Raw genomic sequence first — 18,788 nt, 5'->3', positions numbered from 1 at the left:
CATCCTCACGGCCTGTAGCTGGAGGTCATCGTCCTCATTGCTGTGAATGACCACCGCTAGTTTCATTCATTCTACTGTTGGTGGGTGTTGGGGTCTCTTCTGGTTTGGGGCTTCAGGTAGGCCAAGGCAGGCCCCCCAAAGCCATCCATGAGCTAATCCTCGGTCACAGACACAGTGCCCTGGTCATACCTGTGACTAAGCTACCTTGCGTGGCAAGGGGACGTTGTGGATGGATGAGGTTAAGGGGCTGGAGACAGGGAGGCCATCCTGGATTATCTGGGTGGGACCGGTGCAGTCGCAAAGATCCTTCTAAGAGGGAAGCAGGACGCTGCAGTTCAGAGAATGGGCTGTGGCAGTGGAAGCAGCGGGGAGAGAAGAGGGAGATTTGAAGATGCGACATTGCTGGCTCTGAAGCGGAGGAAGGGGCTGCAAGCTGAGGAGTGCAGGCAGCCTCAGAGGCCGGAAGGGCAAGGGATGGATGTCCTCTAGGGCCTCCAGAAGGGACGCTCATTAAGTACCGTGACTGACTGACCCAGTGTAGACCCATCTCTGACCTCCACAACCATAAGACGATAAACACTGAGTTTGTGGTAATTTGTTACAACAGGAATAGGAAACTAATGCAGGACCTTTATGCATAGCGCTGAGAACATTCTAGAAACATCTCTTGGTGCACGTATGTACCTAGGAGCAAATGCAAGTTGAGTAGATACCACCATCATCACCAAAGGTTGTTGGACCCACTTATGTTCCTGCCAGCAGCAGGAGGGGAAAGTTCTGGTGGCTTCACATCCTCACCAACACTTGGTGCTTTTCAATGAAGAATAAACAGGACTTGGAGTCCACAGGACACAGTTGTGCCTAGTAGGAGGTTGGCGCTCAGCACATGCTGGCCCAAGCTGATGCAGCCCACTGGGGAGAGGAATGAGCTGTGGGGTGGATGAGTGAAGGCTCCGTGCCAGCCTGAGTTTTCTGCCTGCAAGTAGGAGGTGCTGAATCAGTGGTGGCTGTGGTCATTATGCACAACGGTATTAAGCACATAAATTCCTTTGGCAGGACTTGGCAGCCCTGGGTCCATAGGGTTCAGAGGGCCGAGTGACTGCCCGGAGAGGGGGTCTAGGAACACGACCCACATGGTTGGCATTGCAGGGGCGCGAGGCTGTGAGGTCAGGCTCATGGTCCAGCTTCTAGGGCTTTATATGGACAGTCTGCCCACAGACCCCCATTCCTGAAAATCATGTTTTCATCATTTGTTCATTCCTTCATTCAACCATTACTGAGCTTCACCATGCACATTGGAACATGGTGGCTAGAACACAGACTCCCAGATCAGGCCTGGGTGAAGCCTTGCTGTCTCTGTGGCCTTTGCCAAATCTTAGCCTTCTTCTGCCAGTTTCCTGATTGGTGAGGTGAGGCAGTGTCTGCCTCCTGGGGCTGTTGTGAGACTTCAGTGAGCTAACTGATGGTAGTGCCTGGCCCTCGGGAATCCCTCAGTGCTGGGGGACAGAGTCGGGTGACCCCTAGCCACAGGCTAAAGGGCCCTGGTTTTTCGGTGGCTGTTTACGGAATACCTTTTCCAGTACTGGGAGAGAAAATATTAAACCCTGACAGAGAACTAGCTGGAGGGCCCCTGGAGGGCAGCCTCTGACCTCTCAGGGCTGCTCAGGAAAACTGGCTTCCAGGTGTCCCTTGGCTGGCATCATTTTGGGGTGTAGGGGTCACGTCCCCTAACAGCAGTTACCGTGCAGAGCAGGCTCGGCTCCCAGGCTGAGGTGCTCAGGGCTGCAGGAGCTGCCCCGGGGGGGCGCTGCTGGCCTTCTCCCCGCTGCCACCATGGGGGGTGCCGGAGCACTTCTGAGACTCGGACCTCAAGCAAGACCGCCCATCCGCCCCTCCCCCTTCCAGCATCCACATCTTCCCTCCTGCCTTATATCGGCGGTACATAAAGCACATGTCTCAGTTGATGAAGTTAGCTCTGAAGGAAACCAGAACAGTGGCCCCAAACAGGGATCCAGACACTAAAAATATCTCACGGTGTTGTTCTTCACAAATTAAATAACAGCGCAACATTGGAAGCTGTGGCTGGGAACTCTCCCCAACACTTGACTGTGCGACGCTGCAGGGTGCAGGAGACCAAGGTATCTGGTCCAGCTCACCTGGATCTGAGAGTTTATCCAAATGGTGCTTGGATCTGGGAGAAGGCCAGGCACCCCAGTGGCAAAGTTAGAGAAGGATGGGGAGATATCTGATCAAGTAGATTTGATATTCAACAGTCAGAACAGCAGATGCATCAGCCTGGGAGATCATGGGTGTCAGAATGACCCCTAACCCCCTTTGCCTGGGAGGCGCCAGGTCAGAGACTAGCACACCACACCTACAACTGCCCGGCCAGTTGTAGCATTGAAGCTGACGGCTGTTTCTTTCATTGTCACAAAACAGAGTAACTGGTTTGTGTTTGGGGTCATGTTGTGGAAAGAATCCATCTCTTAATGCTAAAACCACCCTGAATGGGGTGGAATGCCACGCCTGAGGCTGAACAGAGACTACCGTGTCCTGATGCGTGGAGCAGACAGATGATCAGGGGGTGGGCGGGATCCTCCACCCATGGATGATTCCCCCTAGCTCGTCTCTTGGTCTCTACCCTTGTGTGTCTCTCTTGGTCTCTGTCGCTCCCTAGCAAGTAGGCTTGAATCCTTATGTGTGGGTGTCATGCACCTAGGGTGCTGGCTTTTCCAAGCAGTCACTTGGTGACGGGAAGCTCACAACCCCTACTTGTGGATACCAGGTTCCTGATTCTGGGTCAGGTGCCCTGCTGGGAGAGTCTTCATGTGAGAAGATATTACGCACTTAGGAGCATCTCTTTATCCATCCAACAGTGATTGAACACCTATTTGAAACTGCATGTGGGTTTACCAGAATTGTGACCACCAAAAATAAGTTTGGTCTCCCTGTCTCCATGACACAGTATGTCCTAAGCACCACACAGCCAACCCCACCCTCAGAAGGGCCCCAGTGAGAATATTTAATCATAGTGCCAACTGGGATGGGAATGAACTAGCCACAAAAATAGGACCCAATAAAACAGTGACTTAACAGAGAAATTTCTCTGTAAGGTAAGTTCCACGGTGAGAGGTGGCCATGCTCCACAGTCAGTCACAGGTCCAGATGTCTTCTGTCTCGCTGCTCCGTTATTTCCAAACACACTGTCATCATCGGTATGGTCAGCTGAGTTGCAGACCCCGGGAACCAGTGGCTAGGGTGGACAAGGCGTGCCCTTAAGACCTAGGAGGAGAAGTGGCACACTGCCTACCTCCTTCCACTGGGAACTCAGACACCTGGCTGCACCTCGCTGCAAGGATGCCTGCGAAATTTAGTCCCTGATGAAACCTGAATACTGTGGAAGAAGGGGAGAGTGGATTTTAATGGACATTCAGCAGCAGTGACATATTCCCCTTGTACGTATTTAATGCATGTCTCCGTGTGTGTATAACAAAAATGCACCCAGGTTGTAAATATTGGTGGTTTTGCTTTTTCAGAAAGAAGACCTGGGCCTGCCACACTGTGTCTATGGATAGTTCCATGGTAATGAAACAGTGTGTCTTCAGAGGAATGGAGGAAAACAAGGAAAGGTAAAAATATCTTTGAAAATTAAAATTTTTTAAATGTTTGCATGCAACAATTAAATGCAGTGCAGGGTTTCATCCACGCCTGAATGCCGGGGGAGGCTATCAAGAATTTAGAGGTTGCAAAATTTCACGTGTTTCCATTTCATATCTGACACCAGAAGTTTCTGACACCAAGATACCTTTGTTAAGTATGAGAGACTTATTTCTAAGACTTAGAGGGAGGAGTTGGTATAAATAGAATAGATGCGGTATAGACTTAAATACTTGATTCTGAAAACTGTGGACACCCATTGCAAGAAACTATGGCCTCATGCTCAGATGTATTGCGTCTGCATTGCGGGTGGCCGGTCCCCCACGAGCAGGTAAAGGCAGGCCCACAGCTCTTGGCAGCTACATGTTCTCTTGAAGTCATATCTCTTCCTCTTCTTTCCATCTGCTTTTTATCCTCCCTTAAAAAGAAATGTATTAATTTTATTTTAATGCCACCAAAATTGGTGGATACATTTTCCAAGTTAAAAATAAGAGTGACTTCCCCATTGATCCCCCAATTGACCCTCCTGCTTTTTCCAGGAGCAATTATTATGATCCACTTTTGTGCATCTCCTTCCAAACTTTTTCTAGGTACCTCTAACTGTAGAAAAAAGTCTGGTCTGGCTCTTTGCTCAACAACACAAGCTACCTGTTATATAACTATTAGGGCACTGATCGGCACTCTTTCCAGAACCAGAGCTCATTAGCAGATAATGCCGTGGAGGAAACTGGCCCATTGATCAAATCGCTTGACAGTTCATTCCATGGGCATTTGTTGAATACTGCTGCGTAAACCAGCATCAAAAAGATGGGATATGAATTCTTAGGGAATTGAGAGTCTTGGAAGACTTTAATTCTTTATTAGTGAACAGGGTAATAGTGTATCTCCTGCCGTAGCTGTTGGGACGGGTCCTGAGTTCATCATCATAAAGCTGCTAGCCCACAGTGAGCACCTAGTAAAAAAGGCAGCTGTTTTCATTTTTGTTCACCTTTAGTCCTACCTAGAGGGAGGGGAACTTGAGAAGACGTTTCCATTGGAGATCGATAGGCTAGACTTGTGTTTAAGAAATGGTAATCAGTTGACACAATTTCTTGACCTGTATGTATTCGTCTTCGGAGTGCTTACCTCACCTTGCCCCTAAACGCGATGGGGCCAGGTTTTGCCTGTTTACTATCTCTCACCCAGTGCCTGGCACACAGTAGGTGCTCACTAATACTTCTGGACTGGCAAGGGTGGGTTGTGGCCCTGAGGTGGGATGCTGTGATGAGGCCTGCCAGAGAGAAGGGCTTCAGCTTGCCCAGGCCCAACCCCGCTCTCCCCAGGACAGGGGCTCCCAGAAACCTTGCCTTCCAGCCACACTTCCCTCTGTGGGGGAGCAGCTCTGCTCCTGTGCTTTCTGGACATTTTGGGTTCTGACCCAGTGACTGTTGTGAGGAGCTTGATTGACTAAACAACCATCACTTGCCACTGCTGTCTGGGAGCTCATTCAAGGGCACACCGATTCTAGGAGGCAAGGCCCTGGGGAATGCCTTTTCCTGTTGCCACCACACCAGACTGGGAAAAGAGATTGCTTCTCTGTGCCTCAGTTTCCTCAGCTGTGCAGCAGTGGAGCTAAGCAAGTGGACACTCTGATGTTCAAAGAGGAGAATTTTGAGGGGAGAAGTTCTTACCCTACTTGTAAAACCTTCCTGTAAGTGGACTTTTGAAATGGGAGGATGGTTAGGACTCAGCCTGTACTTGGGCGACGGAAAAGCTTGTGCTCATTCATTCATTCATTTGTTCGTTTGGTCTGTCAGTCAGTCAACATCTGTCACCGCAGCCCTAAGCACTTTTAAGAAAATGCTCAAGGAACTAGGCTTCCCCCGCAGGGCCTTCCCTTCTCAGGCTGGGTGGATGCATATCTCCTTTGTGAAAATAAAGCTCCTCTCTGGCTTGCTCATTGATTCCGGCATGTTTTGAGCACCTCCTTCGTGTTTGCTCTGCTAGACTTTATTCCCCTGGAAGGCGGGGCCTCACCTGGTACAGCGACGTCCCACATCTGACCCTGGGTCCCCCACCCCAGAGGCTCTCAGCCTGTGGGTGGCCTTGGTGGACCAAGTTGGCGAGAAAACAGAATAATTTTTAGAGGGCCCCGTAAAGAGCTGTGTCCAGAAGTGAGACTGGCCCCCGAGTGGCGTCCGGGTTTCATGCCCAGCGGCAGGCTGGTGCTCTAGAGCTCCCCCCATGCAGCCGGTCCGGTCAGTTCCACCACTTCTTAGCTGTTTCCTTCTTGATCTGTTATCAGCTTCCATCTGGTCCTCAGGCCCAAACTATTTTGGTCACTGATTTTTATTAGCTCTTTGTTCACTGCCCGAAGCTTTGGCTGTGTGGGGGCCTCCTCTGCTGCCTCCACCCTCCAGAAGTTTAGCCACTGACCCTGAGAAGCTGGCAGCCCAACAGAAGGCAGAGGGTAACCTCTCCTGACCTGGGGCTCTAGCCTTAACTTTGGGCTCAGGAGCCCTGGGACCAGGTACTTCACGTCTCCTTGGAGATTCCATCAGCATTCTGCTCCTTAGAATATGGTTTTCTCCAAACATCCATAAGCATTGCAGGGAAAAAATGGGACCATTGGCCTAACTTGTTTGGGTATGACTGGCTTAAGTCAGTTAAGTGTGGCCTTTCTTGCAGGACCTCATAGAGCCTATAAAAGTCAGTGTGCGTGGCGGGGTCTCCCAGGAGAGGGTAGAGTGTGCAGCTCCCACACCTGTTGTTGTACAGATCACTCTAGGGATGGGCTGGCCTGGGGCATCTGGAAGCTTCTTCCCAGGGCTTGAGTGATGCGCACAGGGGAGAAAGGCAAAGCAACCGAGGTTGGATTTTTGAATGGTTTAGCTTTGTTTTTTTTCATTAGAAACTTTAAAGTACTACTGTATGCAAACTATGGAAGAGGTCTTGCAATCCCTGCCCTAGGCCTTCTGGTGAGTGCGCTGAGAGCAAGTGGGAGGGTCTGGAGTCTTCATAAAGGTTTTATTCAGGCAGAAGCCCCCATGCAAAGAGCATCTGCCGGCACATCAGAGAACTGCTCTGCCCTCACCTCTCCTGGCTGCGTGACTGGGGTGCATCCCTTTACTGCTCAGATTCCTCACTGGCTTAAAAGAAAGGGGTTGGTTGATACATTTCCTTTCAATCCTAAAATTTTAGGTATAATGTTTAAAACAACTGTGAGCCCCATGAAGGCAGATGGGTCTGTGTGTCTTCTCACTGAACCCTCAGGGCAGTGCCTGGGAGATAGGAGTCACTCACTAAGCATTTGTACAATAAATATGAAAATGGAGCAGGCTCCTTACTACACTCACTGGCGTAAATCCATAGGCAGCTTACTAGTAAGTCATCGCTAAAGCGATTCAGTGAGTCCCCATGAGCTTATTCGAGACACAAGGAGAGCGCATGCGGGAGCCCACGGGAATCAGGTCAGAGAAAGACACACACTCTGTGACCCACCTGTCAATCTGACAAGCGAGGCAGGTCTTTCACCAGTTCCCTGCCTTCCCCCCTTGCTTTACTTTCTGTCGCCTTAGCCCCGGGTCCCTGAAGGCCTCATACCCTTGGTGCCACACTCTCAGGACTTTTCCATGGCAGCTCATTTTCTCTTACGGACCCCTCCTCCCATGGCCACTATTTTAGTTTTGGTGTATTTTGCTTTTTGTTATTTTTTTTGCAAATTTTTAGTTTTCCAGGTTGTTGTAATCCTAGTAGTTTCGTTACACCTCTCACTTGTGGCAATCACGTTTTTTGTTCATTATCTTCACAGGCATTATTTTTAAAGGGCTTTAAAATGTCTCATGCCTTTAACAAGTATTTATTGAGTGGCTCCTGTGTGGCTGGCCGTGCGTGGAGAATGAATGAGCAGGAACGTAACACCGTCCCTGGCCCGCGGAGGTCCCGATTAGTGGGGCAGTCAGCCGTTAACCTCGCAGTCACACGGGTAGAATGTTCTGTTAGGTTACGGCGATGGTGCTGTGGCCGACTTGTCATAACCTCTTCTCATTTCCCAACGTAGAGGAAGGGGGGCCTCTCCTCTCCAGTGAAACCTGGGAACGCTCCCCCGGGGAAGGGATGAGCATTCCAGACAGTGAGTGGGCACAGTTGCCCTGTTGTGCAAATGAAAAATAAAAAAAGGATCGTAAAACTACCAGTGTTTTTGTAAAAAGAATATTGTGCTTGTATATTTTTAAGTTCCAAAATGATCTGAGCTCTAATCACTTGTTAAAGGCCTAGAGCCCCTGTGTGTTTTTACCCTTTTATTATAATGTGCCATTACAGGAACTAGGTTTTACCTTTTATTTTTCTATCTAGCTGTGTATTTAGAAAATCTGCAAGCCCACACAAAAGTTAACAGCTGTTCCCTTCACGTAGATTTTGTCTGCGCATCTTGCCTCATCTCCCCTGTGTGGGGGGAGAGGAGGGGGTTGTGCACATAGACACATTTTTTTTTTTTGTCTCCTGAGCTTCTTGGAAACAAGTTGCAGACATCCTGATATTTTACCTCTAAATATTATGGCCTGAAACACCTAAAAATCAGGACATCCTCCTACATAATCACCTACTATTACCCACCTCTGAAAATTAATAATGATTTTGTCCTTTCCAATACTCAGTCCATATTCAAGTTTCCTTAGTTGTTCCAAAGAACCTTTTACAGCTCCTGCGTCTTTTTTCCACCCCCTGCCATCCAGGGACCATTCCTGAAACACTGCATTTGGCTGTTACGTTTCTTTAGTCTCCTTCAATCCAGAACAGTGCCTTCCCTTGTTTTGATCCTCCGTGACACTGGCATTTCGAAGAATCAGATCCATGTTCCGGATTTGTCTGGGTGTATCTGCATGGTGCCATTTGCTGTGTTCCTCTGTCCCTGCTCTTCTGTGAATGTCAGGTGAGGCCCAGAGGATAGACTAGGTCGAGGAGCAGTCTTGAAGTGACAGGGCTTCCTCCGGGTGACACTGTCATGTCCCCAAGGTCAGGATGACCCATGACTCGTGATGCTGAGTTGACACCTGGTTAGGGCCAAAGCCTGCACTGTGTTTTGGGTTAGATCAGAAGAGATGTTTTACTGTTATATGTACGTATGTACACACACATACATGCTTATATATTATGGTCAACATAACGTGACCGTAATTGCTGAGAAGGAAAGACTTTTGTAATAAAAATGCTCTCTCATACTAAACACACAAAAAAGAGAAAAATCCTCTTTTTTCCCCTGTTTTTTTTAAGTACAGAAACAAGTCATATCTACATGTACAGCTCTGACTTTTTGGTTTTTTAATTTGTTGAAGACTTTCAAACAAAAGTGAGTCTGTTTGATATCGACCTTCCGGACTGGTAACTGAGGTAGACATTTCAGAGACAGCCCTCACACTTATTTTTTACATCTTTCCCCATTTTTCTAATAGACCCAAATCAAGTTTGGCTAGTGGCTGCTTGACATAGCAGCCTCCAATATTCTGTTTGTAATTTTCAGGCAGAAAGCAAGATCTCCCTAAGGTCAGAGTGTCCTGGTGGCAGGGGAGTTTTGGGGAGTGGCAGATACTTCAGGCATTGTGTGTGTGCGAGTGTGAGCGTGTCCATAGGTGTCATTGTTGTCTGAAGGGAGTAATAATGGTGAGTCAGGGTGCCAAAAGCAGTATCATATGTGGCACAAAGAAAGGAGCCCTGTACCAGTTTGGAGAAAACACAATGTCAAAGAAGGCACAATTTAAATGGAAGTCAAGGAAATCTATCTTGCTCAATGCCAGGCATTGTGCTGGGTACTGTGCATGGCACAAGCTGGCTCTTGTGAACTTGTGAGCCTTACTGTGACCTACCCTTGATATTCCCAGAGTGGTGAGTGTACAATAGTAGGGACTTTGGAGGGGACCTAACATTTCCCAGGGGAGGGAACAGTCAGAAAATGGAAACATATGAGGGGCAGACTGGTAGAGAGTAAGCCATATGGGAGGAGCAACATGTGCAAAGGTCCTGAGGCAAGAGAGAACCATGTGGCTTGATTATGGAAGACGACAGGAGACTGGGAGGTATCTGGGCTGGGAGGACTGAGCCCTGTGAGCTTTGGTAGTAAAGAACCTAGACTCTTCTAAGGGCCCCAGGAGGCCAATGAAGCATTTTAAGTAGGTCAGGCATGTGATTAAATTTGTATTTTGAGAAGAGACTTATGGCTGCAGTGGGAAGAAGATTTAGAGGGAGGCCAAAATCAGGGCTGAAAGACCAGCTGGGGGTATTGTAGCCCTTCAGGAGAGAGGTGATAGGGGTAACGATATGTGTTGAGAACGAGTGGGTAGCTGGCTTGGATATCAATGGGACAGGTAGAAATGAATGAAAAATACTTAATCAAAAGAGTTGAGATTGGATCTGGAGACAAAGAATCCCTCCCTCCCTCCCTCCATCCACCCACTCACCCACCCAGCCGACATTTCTTACTGAGGTCCTTCTGCGTCGGGGATGGGAGTGTTAGGGGTGGCGGATACAGCAGTGAATGAAACAGACACAGTGGGCGCTGCCCCGAGGAAGTTTGCCTTCTGGTGAGAGGCAGACTCAAAACAGACAAATGTGTGAAGCGACACAGCTGGCGAATGACAGCCCTGTTACTAAGGGGTCACATCTTGAGGAAGGGTCTCCTCTCCTTGGGCCGGCCTGGGCGGTGGGGAGCGGGCAGTCTCAGGAGATGGCTTCCCAGTCGCCAGAGACGGTAGAGCCGAGGCCAGGGTTTTGATAGGGTCTGTGTTCGGTTAGAGTCATGCACTGTGTGTCAGGCATCCTACCCAAATTCACATGGGAAGAGAAGAGGGAAACTGATAGAGCACAAGAGGGAATGGGTTTTAGAAAAATTGTTTATGGTAGCCGGATCACCATCGTAATTTCATATTCTTTTCTTTTTTGGTATATAGGAAAGCTATTGATTAATAACTTCTTTTATTAATGTTGTTTAATACTCTGAAATTGTCCTACCGGGTCTAATAGATTTTCAGATGTCATTTTATTCTTTGGTGGGGAGGAATTTTTCCAGGCATATAATCACATCACCAGCAAGTTAATGTAATTTTGCTTCATTTCCTTACTAACCGGTAAAACTTCTCGTGTTCCATTTGTCTAACTAGACTGGCAAATGCTTCCTGAATTCTGTTAGCCAGTGGCGATCAGCTGGGTCATCCTCACCTTACACTGATTCAGTGGGGTGCTCGGCGTTTCCCCGAGATGTGATGCTGGCTTTCGATTTGAGCTGTAGATCTCTTAAGGAAGTTTCCCTCTGTTCCTATTTGCCAAGACATTTTTTAAAAGTCAGGAATAAATGCTGAAATCGAAGAAGACTGGCATTTGTTTTTTCTTTTGACCCTGTTAATGGGGTGAATTGCTAGGTTTCCTAATGGTGACCCACCCTTTTTTTCCCCAGAGTGAGGCATATTTGGTTGTAATCTGTATCTCCTTTAATAAAGAAGTATTTTAAGCTACTTGCCACCATTCGAGTTAATGCTCCATGAAGATGCTGTTGGTTTTTATCCTGTGGGCTGAGCATAATGCGAGCAGCATAGCTTTGCTTCAGTTTGAGAAGTTGGAGCTAAAGTAATGAACGGGTTGTTCATTCGACCAGCATACTGTCCCTGAATGCTGAAGTGTGCAAAATACTGCTGGCTGGACGGCCTTCAGGGACCCATGTAACTCATAGATCTAATGATTCTGTGTAGTGGTTCCATTCGTCAGGACTTGTTGCAAGTGACAAAAGTAAAATTCAGTCTGGATTAAGCAGCGTAGGGAACATAATGGCTCATTTAAGTGGAAGGCCCAACAGTGGATGGCTTCAGGCATGGCTGGACCCAGGTGTCCAGTGTTAATAGGTCTTGGTCTCACTCTGTCCATCTCTTGGCTCTGCTTTCTTCTGTGTTGGCTTCATTCCCAGGAAGGCTTCCTCCACAAGATAGCTCCCAAAAGCTTCAGGTGGACCTTCTGCCATAACTGTGGAATGACTTACCATTCCCATTGGTTCCAGCAGATACTTCTTAAGGAGGCTCCTAGTGTTCAGCTTGGGCCACTTGCTCCCCCCTGGAACTTGAGGGTGGGAGGGTAGGGTCAGCCTCACCTGGACCCATGGGCTGCATGTGGGTGGGGCGGCCCCAGTGGGAAGGCCAAGGGCTTTACCTACCCGCAGACAGGGAATCAGACACTGGCTGGCAGACACACCTGATGTTCATGTACTCTGGGCCAGCGATCCTCTTTCTTCTGTGTCTTCACTGGCCTTTCTCACTGATGGGAAGGGGGCGCTGTGAGGAGCTGTGGTTCCTGACTCACCCCAAGGATGGAGCCAGTCAGTGGCAGGACCAGCATTCTAAGTCCCTAACTGAAGTTCTGGGCCTTACTTGCCCCCTGGATCACACACGGAGACAGGAGGGGAGAGGGAAAGCATTAGCCGGCGCCTGGAGACGTGGCTGTCAGATGAGCGTGTGGGATGGACCAGCGCTCTGTCTGGCACAGGCGGGTATTATATTTGAAAAGCCGGGTTGTAGCATTTCCTGGGCAGAGGGTGAGCAGTGGCATAAAAGGAAGCTGACAGAATCACCATCTCCCCACAAAGGTGAACACTTTAGCATCACTTTAATTTTATAATTTTAAGTTACTCTAGTGTTTAATGATAGCACGGTTTTTAAGAACACAGGCTCTGCAGATGGACAGCCTTGCTTCAAATCCTGCCGGGACCACTGCCGGGATCCTTCTCCGCTATGCTGTGGCTGCCTTCAATGTAAAATAAGGCTTATAGTGGCACCTGCTTTATGGGGGCGTCCCGAGGACCGGCCGAGATAGTGCCTGTAACCCACCTCCTTAGCCTTAGTCGCTGGGCAGTAAATGGGGCTCATTATCTCCAACACACCGATCTACATTTCTGTGTGACCTTTAAACATGTAGATGGAAGTTAGCCTTGGTCTCTGCAGTTTGTGCCCTTGCGCTGGTACATCACAGAAAGTTACGCCTGCCCGTTTCTCCCACGTTTGTGTTACTAACGGAATCCGCGCAGAGAGGACTGATGTCTTGGACAGCAGTGTCCTAGAAGCTGCAGAAAGAGGTTGGCCCTGGGGAAAGTGTGAGTGGGCCTCTCTCCTGGGTTGAGCGTTTTGTCCCCTGGGGACAATGTGTGGCTTTCCCGGGTGACTCATCCCTGGGCAGCAGGGACCACACCGTGGGAAAAGCCATGTAGCGTGCAATCCCTTGTGGCCGGGAGGGTGTCTTGTTGGAGCTGGCAGGAGTGGGGAGGGCTCGTTTCCCTGTGGACCGAGAAGTCAGCGCCCCCAGCAGTGAGTGAGTCCAGTCGAGCGACGGAAAGGATGTGAGAAAATAAAAGACGCTAGCTTGGCGGGCTCAGCCTTTCTATTTTGAAAAACGTTCCTTTCAGCCCTGAATTGGCCCCTTGAGCTGCAAGGAGTTGTGCCAGTTAACCCACATGTAATGAGAAACTGGGTCAGTGGACGTTTTCTCTCTCCCTGGAGTGCGCCTGTGTGTTGGACCCTGTCCAGTGGCTGGTACAGTACCGGCCATTGACACAGCCCGGCTGCCTGGCCGCAGGAATCAGCTGGGGGGGATCCGCATCTCTTCTCCCACCTCCTCCGGCTGTGTCCTGATTGAATTTGTGAGCTCTGCAGAGAACACAGGCTTCCCCATTGATTTTCCTGAAGGTCAATCTCCTTTGTTGTATCTGTCTGCCTCTGCTGTTTGGGAAACACCTCAACATATTCTCACTGATAGATTTTTAGTTTCTCCTTCCATGGAAGTTTTTCCTCTTCCCGGTGAAATCATGTCGATTTCCTTTTGTCTGGTGCCTTCCCCTGCTGGTGGGGGGGACGTGTGAGTGAGAGAAGCTCCCCCCTCCTGCCCCCCGTCTCACTGTGCCCTGTTTCCGGGGCTGGGGCCCGCAGACGGCCATACAGTGACTCTCTTGTCTGCTGCGTTCCCACAGCTGAGGGGCAAGGTCATTTTCAAGCTCCTGACACCTGCTTATCAAAAAGGCCAGCTGCACTCCACCGAGATGTCCCCTCCCCCACACTGGGGAAAGGGGAGATAAGAATAGACCCGGGGGACCAAGAGCCAGAGAGTGAAGGACACTGTCCCTGATTGTGAGGCATGGGTAGGCATTTGACTGGACGGTGGGCTCCAAGGCTCCGGCTCGACTGATATAAATGCCCCACCGTACGGTTGTGACATATGCACTGTGCATTGGGCAAGTCTTTTAAACACACAGTAAGACGTTTGCACACATATTCTGTGAGTTGATCCCTTTTTCTGTTGTTTTTACGAGCAACATGACTTCTTAGAAAGCAGTTTTAGATCCTCTCCCGCTTCCTGTCGTTTGGAAGGGCTTCAATTACAGAGGCTCTGTCTCAATACGTAAACTAGATTGGACGGTGGGATTTCGGTGGAGGTAATGCACAGCTGACAGAGTGTGTAAGCTGGTGTGTCCCTCTTTCCCTTTTGTGGGTATGGGTGACATCAGGGTCCTACAGGGGGATGGTCCTCTCTGAGCTTCCTAATGGCTCCCAAGGATTGTCCTGGGCGGCTCCCCATTCCCGTGGCCCCCGGAGGTGATACCGAAGGGTAGCCGCCTCTGTCTGTGACATTTGGCTTCTGGGGACTGGAAACCAAAACGCTCCTCATGCCTAGAGCTGCTTGGGGGCCGGTGGGACAAGACCTTTCCACGCTGAACACGCTGTGATCTTGGAAATGGAACAAGGGTGGTGAAATGTCTGGTGGGGCTTTACGGGGGGGTCCAGTTGTGAGGAGTGGAAAGCTTACATAACTTGGGGGGTGGCCTTCTTCAAGAAAAAGAATTTAAAAATATCCTTTTCCAAATTTTATAAAGGCGTGATGACTGGACATCTTTCTAAGGATGGGCTTTAGCTTTCTACTTTCTCGTATATCCATTTTGGGGCTGAAGTAAAATAAGCAGAAACACCTTTTGCGGAGAAATTTAGAGGTGGGAAAGTAAGAGGGCTGTCGCCAGGCTAGATTAGAAAGGGGTACACTGCTCCTAAGCGTCTGCTTGCACATATTCCACTCTACAGCCGTAGCAAGGGGCAGACAAGGACATTTATGTAAATGAATGGGCATGGCTGTGTTTCAATAAAACTTTATTTGCAGAAACAGGCAGAGGGCTGGCCTTGGCCCTTGGGCCATGGTTTGCCACCCTCTTTGTTCTAGACCATAATTTCAGGTGGTTTCTTAGATTTTTGCTGAACGGCTGCACATTAAAAACATTTATTTTCTAAAATTGTACTATTATAAATTTAATTGTAATTACATTAGTAGCTATTTGTGTTTATTATAAAGACTTGGAGACATTTAGAGAAATACGAAGAGGAAATGTTTTAAAAGTGCTTGAAGTTCTCCCCCTCCTGGGTGAGCAACACTGAGCAGTGAACACCACAGGCGATTTCCCCCTCGCACTGGCATGTGTGCACACCGCCTGCTCCCACGGAAGCCCTGTCTGGGCAGTTTGGTTTCCGGCTTTCTTCTGGAAGGTGGGTGTCCAGGGGGAGATGAAGTGGTGTTGGGGAGGAGCGTGCTGTCATGGTTAAGGCTGTGGACTGTGACGTTCCTGTCCTGGGTGGGAAGGCCAGTTATGTCTGAGCTGTGAGGTCGTGTCTGGGCAGGTCAGTCTGGTTCACTTGTAAAATGGAGACAATCATCCTGTCCACCCAGGTGGCTGAGAGGATTCAATGCGATAACCCACAGAGCGCCTAGGCGCTGGCCGGGCACGTGCAGATTCTCTTCATCGTGGCTGTATTGTTGCAGGAAGGGCAGCAGCTCCTGGGTTTTAAGGACGCTCAGGGAGCTGCCACCCTCCTCCGGCCCGAAGGCCCCAGCCCGTACTCAGCCCCACCCGTCCTGGCGCAGCTCGGTGGAGGGAGCGCCGTTCCTCAGCGTGCATTGTCCTCACGCACTCCGCAGGGGTGTCCGCACCTCGGAGGGGGCCACGCGGGGCCGAGACCAAGCTGTGCCGGCTGCTCCCGCCTAACTGGACCAGACCCCGCTGCCTCTCTTTCCACCGCTGTCTCCTTGACCCTCAGCGAACGTCAGCGGCTCTGCTGGCGCTGGGGCCCGTGACAGCGGGGCCAGACCTGATTCACCAGGCACCTTCAAAAACAGGTCTCCTTCCCCCTCCGCACAGCCCAGGCAGGGTTTGGGAGGGATCAGCCCCTCGTACAGACACAAGTCCAAGGTCACACAGGGAAATAAATGGCAGTGTCGGGGCGGCTTTCTTTCTGATGTCAAATCCTCACCTGCTGTCTGCTCTGGTTTGGATCTGGGTTCCTCAGCCTCGGCACCACGGGCTGTTCGGGGCAGGATCGACCTTGTCGTGGGGGCTGTGCTGTGCGCTGCAGGATCTTCAGTGGCATCTCCAGCCTGTGCCCACCAGGTGCCACTAGCACCTCCTCCACCAAGCTGTGACAGCCAGACATGTCTCTACACATCTCCAAAGGCCCCCTGGGGCTTAGAGGGGTCATGAGTTTGACTCTGGGATGTGGGAATGAGTGTGTCCAAACCGGGAATCTTCAGGGAGTTCCCCGTTAGGGCCAAAAAAAGTGATGTCCTTCTTGCCCAACCAGCATGTCCACCTAAGTCCAGGCAGTTTAACTTGAGCTCCTGATGCGTAAAACTTTTGTCCGACTGTGCTTGTGTTTCTTCAGGAGGCTGCATGCCTCCCCCCTTTGTGAAATATGGCCCAGCGCCCTGGTTTCATTCACCTTGTCGATGTTCTGTGCTGCGAGGTCATGATAGCCCCACACACGGCCACGGACCCCTAACCAGGGGTGGGCGGAAACTGTTCCCCGCTGCTAAATCCCGCTTTGACATTTCCAGATGGTCTCCTTCCTGGAGATTCTATACCACCTGTTAGCACCCTCCTCTTTTTCTCATTCCCTACTTCTAATCTGTTGTTCCTAAGTTTAATGGAGTGTGTGTCAATTAAGGGAGACGGTGAGTGAGGCCCAAATGCCCCTTCTTTGGAGTAAAGTATGTTTTTGTAAAAACAGCCCTGTCTGTTCTCCAAGAGCACCGGCCTCTTTATTCAGGACTTTTCACAAACACTGGGGTCTTTGTTCTGGATGGTGGGGGCTCCGAGGAGGCAGACACTTTAATGTGAGTGGGCATTGGGGCAACGTACACACCTACAGCTGACCAGTAAGGCACAGATTGCAAACGACCAAAACAATCTTACAAGTCATCCAAGCCATAGATAAGGAATAACATGCATGGTTTTGTGTGTACAGCCCTGTGCAATGGCTTTGTTCTTAGATGTCACTGCACATACGTTATCACACAGTGAGGACTGCACGTGCAAATAAATGCCAGTGTGATTTTTAGTCACGTAAGAGAGCATGGGAAGGTGTGTGCGTCCCTGAATCCTGAACATCCGAGGCACTGTGCTGGGGCGCCTGCATCCTGGACTGGCAGCAGAGGGCCTGGCAGTCAGAGGTCTGGGCTCAGAAGGCAGCTTCCTGGGATCCAGTCCCCAGCATCTGGTTCCCCCTCCATCACTTGCTGCCCATGATCTCATTCAAGTTCATGGCCTTGCTGGGCCTCAGTTTCATCATCTCTAAGGTAGGAGTGGTGATAATACCAGTGCCTGGCACGAAGTAAGAGCTCCCCAAGTGTTAGCAGGCGTGGGGCTGCCGTTGATGTTGTCTCTGCATTATTACCAGTGAGAAGGGACCGGTGTGTGAGCCGAGTTCGCATTCCCCCGTCCCTTGGCTCACACATCTCCTCTGAGAGGCTATGGGGCTGAGCCCCACCTCCCTAAGCCCAGCCTCCACCGCACGGGCAGGCTGAGGCTCTCCTCCACGTGCTGACGTACTGGACTCTGGCTGCCATGTGGCTCGCTCACTGTTTCACCTCCTCCAGCGGCTTGGCAGGCCCCTCGGCAGCCCCACATGCGCAGAAGGATGACAAAATGCCAGTGTTCTGACCTCCTCAGAAACGTCCGCCTGAGACCTCGCTGTCCCAGCTCCCAAACACATGTCCCTGGTGGAGGGGCCGGGGCCTGGGCGAGGCAGCCCACGGAGGCCAAAGGGTCTGGGGGGTACTTTTAAACCAGCTCTGGGTCCCTGGGTGGTCTGGTAGAATTGCTGGCAGGCTGGGGCACCCCCAGCCCCCACCAGCTTTGTGGATTCCCATTCACTTGATGATTGTATTGGTCCTTGTGAAATATTCTGACCTCAGAGTTTATTCCAGAGTGTTCCAGCTGAAGGGAAAAGTGAAAAAGTTAAGCAATATGTTCAAGGAAAAAAATAATATTAAGGCAGACTTTTGAACAGGACTCCCAAGCGTAAATGTGCACAGGCCAGTCAGTGACCAAAAAAAAAATGAGAGCAGCAGCCTGGGCGGGCCTTTCCCTCCCCTGGGAACTCTCTCTTCGGCCTCCCTGCCTCCCACTGGGAATGCAGGCCTGCTGTGGCCGGATCCAGTGATTTCCCAAGAGAATTCAGGAATTAGGACCCTAACTTAAAATCCCCAGATTCTCATGAGAGTGCTCCAGATTTTGAAATATCGGCAACTAATTGGAAAAAAAGAGATGTAATATGTTCTCTGGGTAAGAATTGAAAAGCCACCAGCTTGCAGGGGACTTGAGAAATACTGTGCTGGCACCTCTGGGCTTACAGATGAGGAGCTGAGGTCCAGAGAGGAGGGACTTGTCCACGATCCCAGAGTTGGATTCACATCCCAGTCTCTGGGGCTCCTATTGTAGGCCTTTTTCTTCCAACTCCATCCAGAGAGTGTGTTTCTGTTTATCTGGAATCACCCTGTGATTCCAAAAGGGTGTTTTATTGCAGATGTCAGGGTCATCCAACCTGCCACGGAGTGACAGCAGGATGAGGGAGCCCTAGGAAGCGCGAGCATGGTCTCCGTTCTCGGTTGACTTGGGGACATGCACACGTACCCAGAAGATGCTGTTCTTGGCAGATCCTCCTCCTTGGAATCATCGCACCAAAAAGCTCATGGGTTTAATTTTGCTGAAGATTATTGATCTGTTCCAAGAAAGCAGAGAATTTCCTGCCCAAGAATCTATAGTTTAAAGTATTTTGGAGATCTTAGCTTGCACAGAGCAGGCTGGGATA

The 18,788-nt window shown here is 50.1% G+C and overlaps 1 protein-coding gene across 3 annotated transcripts in view; it reads left to right on the top strand.

Moving 5' to 3' along the window:
• ARHGEF3 (Rho guanine nucleotide exchange factor 3) overlaps nucleotides 1-18,788 on the top strand; it is a 245,248-nt gene that overhangs the window by 24,477 nt on the left and 201,983 nt on the right. For all 3 annotated transcript variants that reach the window (XM_037019264.2, XM_037019266.2, XM_073230740.1), the window contains one exon: nucleotides 3,537-3,629. In XM_037019264.2, coding sequence (XP_036875159.2) covers nucleotides 3,568-3,629 — 62 coding nt within the window. In that variant the 5' untranslated portion in view covers nucleotides 3,537-3,567. Of the gene's footprint in view, nucleotides 1-3,536; nucleotides 3,630-18,788 lie in introns of those variants that run through there.

The sequence above is a fragment of the Manis javanica genome, chromosome 3 (genome assembly GCF_040802235.1).
Source record: "Manis javanica isolate MJ-LG chromosome 3, MJ_LKY, whole genome shotgun sequence".
NCBI lineage: Eukaryota > Metazoa > Chordata > Mammalia > Pholidota > Manidae > Manis > Manis javanica.
This window is presented reverse-complemented; position numbering and strand designations above follow the sequence as displayed.